Source organism: Cucurbita pepo, chromosome 8 (assembly GCF_057944985.1).
Source record: "Cucurbita pepo subsp. pepo isolate OVF chromosome 8, ASM5794498v1, whole genome shotgun sequence".
In the NCBI taxonomy this organism is placed as follows: domain Eukaryota; kingdom Viridiplantae; phylum Streptophyta; class Magnoliopsida; order Cucurbitales; family Cucurbitaceae; genus Cucurbita; species Cucurbita pepo.
The window spans coordinates 1319412-1328403 of NC_141805.1; the positions used below are offsets into that span (position 1 = coordinate 1319412).

At 33.7% G+C, this 8992-nt stretch overlaps 1 protein-coding gene and 1 non-coding gene across 2 annotated transcripts; one reads left to right on the plus strand and one right to left on the minus strand.

Moving 5' to 3' along the window:
• Positions 1–2900: 2900 nt before the first annotated feature.
• On the minus strand, positions 2901–3036 carry LOC111809476 (small nucleolar RNA Z247). Its single transcript, XR_002817245.1, has one exon. It is a non-coding gene; the product is annotated as a small nucleolar RNA Z247 (small nucleolar RNA).
• Positions 3037–5152: 2116 nt separating this feature from the next.
• Positions 5153–5714, plus strand: LOC111800837 (monothiol glutaredoxin-S10). The gene has a single exon (XM_023684712.2). The coding sequence runs from the start codon at positions 5274–5276 to the stop codon at positions 5580–5582; it is 309 nt and encodes a 102-aa protein (XP_023540480.1). The 5' UTR covers positions 5153–5273; the 3' UTR covers positions 5583–5714.
• Positions 5715–8992: the final 3278 nt, after the last annotated feature.

An 8992-nucleotide genomic window follows, 5' to 3' on the forward strand; every position in this document is an offset into this window, starting at 1 on the left:
TTGTTCTTCAGCTGATAAGGGTATTCCTTGTTCTCTGAATAATTTTTCAGCAGAACCCATTGGTGTAGACATAGGTTTGCATTTTTCCATGTTTACTCTTTTCAACAAATCTAAGGCATATCGTCTCTGTGACAGTATGATACCATCTCGTGTTTTCTTGACTTCAATACCCAGAAAATACTCAAGACCACCCAAATCTTTTACTGCAAAATCTATTTTCAATTTCTGAATCAACCTTTCGGTTGCTTGATCAGAGGAGCTCACAATAATTATATCATCAACATAGATGAGCATATAGATAGTTATCTCTCTGTTTTTGAGAATAAAAAGAGATGAATCAGCTACTGAAGCCTTGAAGCCTAACTCAATAAGTTTTCCAGTCAACCTTGAATGCCAAGCTTTTGGGGCTTGTTTCAGGCCATAAAGGGCTTTCTTGAGCTTGCATATGTAATTCTTTGGTTTGGCTGAGTCTTGAAATCCTGGTGGTTGTCGCATGTACACTTCCTCTTTCAGAATTCCATGCAAAAATGCATTTTGGATATCAACTTGTCTCATATTCCAGCCCTTGGTTACTGCTAGCGAAAGAATGACCCTGATTGTTGACGGTTTGATCACAGGGCTAAAAGTATCAGTGTAATCAACACCAAATCTTTGCTTGAATCCTTTGGCAACTAATCTTGCTTTTAATCTTTCAACTGACCCATCTGCTTTTCTTTTCACTTTATACACCCATTTACTATCAATGAGATTTATTCCAGGTTTGGGTGGAACTAGATCCCAAGTGGCATTTCGTTTTAGCGCTGAGAGCTCATCATTCATTGCTCCTCTCCATCTTGGATGTTGCATGGCTTCCTGCAGGTTTCGAGGTTCAGTAGCAGTCTCTATGATCGGAGTTGTGATAGTTACAGCGCTTGCGAATTTTCTTGAGGTTTCTGAATATCTGATAGTTCCATCAGTGAATTGTTTAGCTTGTACAATGTTATTTCTCAACCTTGTTCGCATTGGATGTTGACTAGCTGCTTCAGTTGGTTGATCAGACACATGTTCATGAGTTTGGTTTTGAGCATTGATCGAACTGCTCTCAGCTTCATATTCTGCAATTTCCTCTGAACTTCTTGTATTATCTGCAGAAGATAAGCTGACACCAGACAAGTTGTCACTAGCAATATTATCAGTTTGACCATCATTCATATGGGAATTACTAACAACTGGTTCAATATCTGTAAGAGCATTTTCAGTGTAAAAATTAGCAAGTTTGGCTAAGGCTGGAAGTAGAACAGGATGATGTGGATTTGTGGTTTTGTTTGGTGGCTTAGATTCTTCAAAAGGAAAAATATTTTCATCGAAAACCACGTCTCTAGAGATGTAAATACGTCCTGTACTTCTATTTAAGCATTTATATCCCTTATGAGAAGAACTATAACCCAAGAATATACATCTAGTAGTTCTGAAACTCAGTTTCTTGTTGTTGTAAGGCCTTAAATTAGGCCAGCAAGCACAGCCAAACACCCTAAGCATGGAGTAGTCTGGACTTTTACCAAACAATTTATGAAGTGGTGTGTCTTGTTGTATGGTTCGGCTGGGCATTCTATTTATAAGAAAGCAAGCTGTGTTGAAAGCTTCATCCCAGTAGGATAGAGGCATGTTGGCTTGAGCGAGTAAAGCAAGGCCAGTTTCTACAATGTGTCTGTGTTTTCTTTCGACTAACCCATTCTGCTGGTGTGTGTGAGGACAGGAGATATGATGTTCAATGCCTGTGGATTTGAAATAATTGTGTAACCGATGGTATTCACCCCCCCAATCTGATTGGACGGAGCGAATTTTGGTATTTAGCATAGTTTCAACATGTTTTTGAAATTGAAGGAACACAGACTCAACATCAGATTTGCATCTCAGAAAGTAAATCCAAACATAACGACTAAAATCATCAACAAAGGAAACATAATATTTGGAATTATTTACTGACGCAATGGATGGACCCCATACATCAGTGTGAATTAATTGAAGGGGTGCTGTAGATACATGCTGAGAAGAACCAAATGGCAATTGATGTGCTTTCCCTAATTGACAAGCATTACAAATTGAGGAAGAGGGAATATTAGTATCTATAGCTAAATTATTATCTTGTAGAATTCTAATGGTAATTGGAGATGCAGGGTGCCCTAGCCTTCTGTGCCATTGTTCTTTCGAAAGTTTGGCTGTCAGCAAGGCTTGACTGAAATTATGCGGTAGAACGTATAGGCCATTCTTACATCTACCGTGGAGCAGGAGTTTCTTCGTGACTCGGTCCTTAACCAAAAAATAGTTTGGGTGAAATTCTACAACAGCATTATTATCAGATGCTAGTCTTTGTACTGAAATTAGGTGCTTATTGATTTTAGGAACATATAGGATATGTTTCAGAACAAGAGATGAACCAGAAATTAATGAATTCCCAATATGAGAGATAGACAAACCTGCGCCATTTGCAACCTGAATTTGGTCGGTGCCAGTGTAGCGTTCTCTGGTGGTAAGCCTCTCTAGGTCATTGGTGATATGATCTGTGGCTCCAGTGTCAACATACCAGTTTGTGTCACTAGTGTATCCACTTGTTGCCAAAGCTGCTTGTTTGAGATTATTTTCGGCTTGATATGCCTGATCAAATCTGTGCCAGCATTGCAAAGCATCGTGATTGGGCTTACCACAAATCTGACAGACAATGCCTGAGCTGCTTTGTGTCTTTGATGGTTGACGTCCAGGATTGTTCACAGTACGCCTTGATTGTCCATGACCACTATTTAACTGACGACTACGACCGCGACTACCTCGACCTCCATTGGCACCTCCACGAATGGATATCCTATTGACATTGTTAGCAGATGAAAGTTGCTCAAATGTACCCTTACGCAAGTGCCGCATCTCATAGCTCAGCATGTGAGCATACACGTCGCTGACAGTGTATACATCTGTTCTGGTTGTAATGCTTGTGACTAGAGGATCATAATCTGGACCAAGTCCTTGCAGCATGTAGGCGATGAGTTCTTCATCCTCTATTCGCTTGCCAATGGCAGCAAGTGTATCACCAAGATGTTTTACTTTACGAAAGTAGTCAGCAATTGTCATGTCCTTTTTCTGGATAGTAGAGAGTTCCATACGGATCTGCATTGCTCTTGCTCGAGATGTGGAAGCAAATTGTCGCTCCAGCGTAATCCAGGCTTCTCGTGCAGTGGTGATTCCAACCATCGTGCTGAGAACCTCCTCAGTGACTGATGAGTTGATGAGGCTGAGTACCAGCTGGTCCTGGGGGTACCAGACTGTGAACTCAGGGTTGATGATAATTTTGCGATTCCCTGTTTCTTCACTTGGTTCAACGGCGATCGTCTGGCTTGGTGCAGGCATGGATCCATCCACAAAACCAACAAGGTTTTGGCTACGCAAGTAGGGAAGGATTTGGGTAGACCACAGTAGATAATTTTCTTGTGTAAGCTTAACACTAATCACCTGACTGATCGACGGAGAAGACATTGTGTTGTTTGGGATTGACATGTCTAACAGCAGAGGCTATGGATCTCGTGGATCTTATTTCGGCTCTGATACCATATCAAGTTTATGCAAAACTGTGCCTCACACTATTGAGGACATATTCTATTTATATTGGCAAAAGATTAACTAATAGATCCGATTTCATAGGAAACTAACGAAGTAAGCCTATTCTTATGGCATGACTAACTTCAAGCTATTCTAATGGATTGACCAATTCTAACAAACACAACTCATGCAGAATCTAAAATCGAGAACGGACATTCATCATCTTCTACTTTTCTTCTTCTTTCTCATTCTCAGAATATATGGAATAAAATTTTAAAATCTTTTTTTCAATATCGAAGAATATTACTAAACACATACGTCTCTCTCTGTCTCTAAAGAATCATTTCATGGAAGCTTATGGAATGGAAAATGGCGTTGAGATTACAAAAACAAATAAAGTATATGATGATATGATCATATGTATCTATGGCGACATTCCTATTCTTTCTCTCTTTCTTACCCATAGTTGACATTCTTCGACATCATCGTTTTCGTCTTCGCTTTCGTTTTCTTCTTACTTTTCTTGCGTTTTTTCCTTTCGGGACCGAGCGAAGAACAAAGCAGGAGGAACCGAGCTCATCTTTCATTCATTTGTCTTGTCCGAAAAATATATATTTTTGTTTTTTTTCTCAAAATTATATGTATCGTGGATCTGAATATAGCTCAATGTTGATAAGACACGAGTTACAATCTCATAGGTCGAGAGTGATATCAGTGGAAATTTAGAGAAGAAACCACACGTTTGAAAATTTTCTTGAATTACTTGACGTAATTTTAAAATCTTCTTGAAATTTTCTCGAATTAATTAACTTAATATTAAATAAAATATAGGTATTAAAACAATTTTTGTCGTATTTCTTGAAATTTCTAATCGAATTCTTATTAAATATTACGTTCTACGAATCAATTAACTTAATTTTAAAATTATAGGTATTAAAATTGATCTCGTAAAATTTTATCGTGTTCATACGTGTCGGGTTATCATTAAGCTATGTCGTTTTTTCAGTTGTCGGTTGATTTATCAATTCACTTTCAAACCGAACCGCACATGTCGCTATCAAAATAAGACTCTTTTGAAAAACTCCCATTTTTTGTAAAGCTAAAAATTCCCCTATATCTAATATGTCCTTTCCTCCCCCACCTTTGCTTTTCTTTAATTAATTCTTTTTTATTTTTGGTTAAATACGTCACATTTATTTTATTTTTATAACTATGCTTCAAATTTTTTTTCCAAGTCAAAACCCTAATTTTGAAAAAAATTAAATAACCGAATAATTTTTTTATTATTATTATTATATTAATTCATCCTTACCCAATTTCAAATTTAACTAGCCCTTATCCAAATTATAAATATATATATATAATTTTTAAAAATTAAATTATAAATTTAATCTTAAATTTTTAAAATTGTATTTGACTTTTGAAAGAAAGTCTAAATGAGTTGAAAGGTTAATCGATAAAAAATTAAAATTTTAAATTTATAATTTAATTTTTAAAATTTGAAAAAATACATATAAATATATATTTAAAAATAATAATAAAATGAAAGATACAGTTCACAATATGTATATATATATATATATATATATATGATTATCCCAGCATGTACTCATAGCCAACCGTCTTCTTCTTCTTCTTGAAAGAGAGATAATAGGATCACCCGGCGGTGAGTTTGGGAGTGTCAAAACGCAAGAATATTAAAGGAAATGGACCGGATAGCGAAAGTGGCGTCACAGAAAGCGGTGGTGATATTCAGCAAGAGCTCGTGCTGCATGAGCCATGCAATCAAGCGGCTATTTTACGACCAAGGGGTGAGCCCCGCCGTGTACGAGCTGGACGAGGACTCGAGAGGGAAGGAGATTGAGTGGGCTCTTTTACGCCTCGGCTGCAACCCCTCCGTGCCCGCCGTCTTCATCGGTGGTCGCTTCGTCGGCTCCGCCAATGCCATCATCACCCTCCACCTCAATGGCTGCCTCAATAAATTGCTCAAGGAAGCCGGCGCCCTTTGGCTCTGATCGCTGCGCCGCCGAGTATCTATGTTTTCCCCTTTCTTGTCTTCTTGCTTTCGAGAGGTTATTGCAACGAAAGATTACCTCTACGTAGAGTTTGTATCAATGCTTTCAACAATATATATATATATATATATATATATATATATATATATATATATATGAACTTTAATTTAATGTTCTTCCACAAAAAAATTATATTTTATATTTTTGTTCGTATGTTCGTATAATTATTTTATTAAATTATATTTTAATTTCATTCTGTTTTGAATCACTGACGTTTTTCAAATGGTGTGATAATTGATACATAAACGACCGTCTAAAAAGAAATTAGAAGGATATTTTGATGGATTAATTTTAATTAATGGAGATATATTATTGACTAATTAGCTGACTAAAATAGTTTTAAAAGAATATTAAATATTAAAAATTATTTAAAACCGTGATAAAATCATTTTAAAGAAGCTAGTAGCGATATCTTGTTCATAAAGATTAATAGTTACTAGTCAAATCGAGATCGTATAGATATGACAATTATTTAATTTAATATTATTAAATTTGATCGATTTAAGTTGATTACTGTGGATGATGACCTATCTTAGTGCTTGTGCACCTTTGATCGACGACGATTTTGAATAGCAAGAAATGATATGGGAGATGTAACCTCTACCCTAGACGACATGTTTAAACAACGGTATCATAATTTTTGTCTTCTAGCATGTTTTTTTTTTTTTTTTTTTTTTTTAAACTGTGTTGGCTTGTTTTGAATATGACACGTAAATCGGATAATTTCGAATTTGTTTATCAAAATTGTTCAAATTCAAATATATGAGTTGGAAAGTTTCGGACACAAACTAACAAGTGTTCGACTCTTATCGGCAAGGGTTCAAACAGATCAAACAAATTGTTTAAGACCATGTTGTTCTAGCTAGATCATTTTGTTCTTGAATTCTTCGTCTCACTTTTCGGGAATCCGACATCTTTCAAACAGAACCCAATTTTTACTTTCTAAAGCAAACCGACAATCAGATCCTCGTCGTTCACCCATCAATAATTGCATTTTCCAAACCTTTTATTTTTCGAGCATTTAGGCGCCCGACAATCTTTGCTATAGAAACCACGAATAATTTGATAGAGTTTCATTTTCACGTTCTTTTTTAGGCTTAATTATCTCAAATTTAATCTTAATTTGCTTTGAAAGCCATTATATTTTAATTATTTCCAACTCGATCAAATTTTGAAAAACTCTCGTAACATGCATATGATAACAACTCAAGTTTAATCATATTTTAGAAGTTAGGTCGTTATACTGATAACTATCTCTAAAAGTATAAAATTTTATTCTCTTTAAAAAAAAATAATAATAAAGATAAAAGATTTTATGACGATATTATTCTTGAAAGTAAAAAAAATGAATATGAATATCTTTTTTATTTTGTCTCTTTTCCTTAGACCAAGAGTCGAGCACCTCGATACATACATACATACATACATATATATTTATTTATTTATTTATTTATGCTATTTGAAAACATAAATATTTAGAATATTAAATTAATCAGAACAATAATATTTAAATATTTGTTTTTTTTTTAAATATACAAGGGAAAGAAATTAAAAGTATTAAATAATAAAAGAAAAAAAGGAAATTTGTAGGGCCCACGTGAGCGTCACGAGGACATTTATTGGGAAATTCGTGGGAATTATGCAACAATACATCAACGGTAATGTGGTGTGTAAGCATTGAAAAAGATTGGTTTATATTCCAATGTCTAATCAATAAATAAGATTGGATCAGATTTTTTTTTTCTTTTAAAAAATAAGAATATATTCTTTGGCTAATAAAATGGGATAAATCCCAACATCCCACTAGTTAGCTTACAACCTCGGGTTTTAATGCTGACGATAAAATAAGAGCAATTTAACAATAATTGACATGTATTTTTTATTAAAAAAAATTAGATATTCGAATTTATTTATTTTCGAATATTGAACTAAAAAAATTTACTAAGAAAAAAATGAATCATGAAAGTCCCATATCGACTAATTTAGGGAATGATCATGGGTTTATGCTCAAAGAATCAAAGTGGACAATATCATACTAGAGTTGTGTTCGTCTAACATGATATCAGAGTCATGCCCTAAACTTAGTCATGCCAATAGAAAGGAGTCGAGCCTCGATTAAGGGGAGGTGTTAGATGATGAAAGTCCCACATCCGGTAAATTTAGGGTATACTCGAAATGATAAAAAATAATAATAATAATAATAAACCTAATTAAATTAAGATAATATTTTTAATTATTGTATTTGATTTTTTTTTTCTATAAAATTGATATTTTTAAAAAATTAAATCACTTTAATATGTTAAAAATTCAAATTTTATGTGGGTTGAAACTTGGGCTACAAATAGGTATTTGTAAACTTAGGCCCAATAAGCCCAAAATGGAGTTTTTAAAAAAATAAAATAAAATAAATTTATTATTATTATTTTAGCGACAGGATGAGGACAAAGATTTGATGTTTACTAAATAATGTGAGATGTCCCTCAAATATAAAATGGCAGAAATTAAAAAAAATAATTTAATTAATTTGTATGGATTTTTGTGGATGGGAATGGTTTTTTTATTTTTTATTAATTTATAATTACCCATTAAACAAATATTAAATTATTATAGGGAAATTTTTAATGTCTATTTTGTTTATTATTTTATATTTTATAAAATGAAATAAGGTGAAAAACGCACCCAACCTTCGTAGAGCTGTTCTGTATATTGTAATCGATCCGAACTTGTTCGAACCAAACTCGTTATAGGAGTAAGTGAAGTTGGTGAACTCGTTCGAGCCGAACCTCCTTTTCTGAAGGGAGGATCGAATGGTATACTTTTGAAATAGTAATTAGCGTATTATTCAACGAGTACATTGCATGTTTCCCTAATAGTTGCGATAATGCGTGAAGATCAAACAGCCAAACTTTTGACTTTATGTTCTAACGTGCTGGCTCGAGATTTCTTTAAGTCAGAATAGCTAATTCAAGTACAAGTTTTGGTAAACGAGACTTCCCAACCTCAACAGTCTCGGTGTGTGTATATATATATATATTATTTATTTATTTATTGGATAATAAGAAGGCATTAAAATGGGATTTAGAGCATGTGTTTAAGAATGTCCGTCACAAATGTGGGACCCACTCCTATATATATAAAATAAAAATATTATTATTTTAATTTTCCTTTTCGGTAGAAATAAAAATAAATAAATTGTTTAATAATTTCGTTATGGATTTGCAGTTAAGAAATTAATTGCACCCAGATTTGGTCTTTAAGTTCAATACCATATATATATATATATATATATATATATATATATATATATATATATATATATATATATATATTTGTACTTAATCGAGTATTTT

Excerpts from the sequence above, each read along its gene's own strand:
- LOC111800837 (XM_023684712.2), top strand. The coding sequence starts at position 5,274 with ATGGACCGGATAGCGAAAGTGGCGTCACAGAAAGCGGTGGTGATATTC.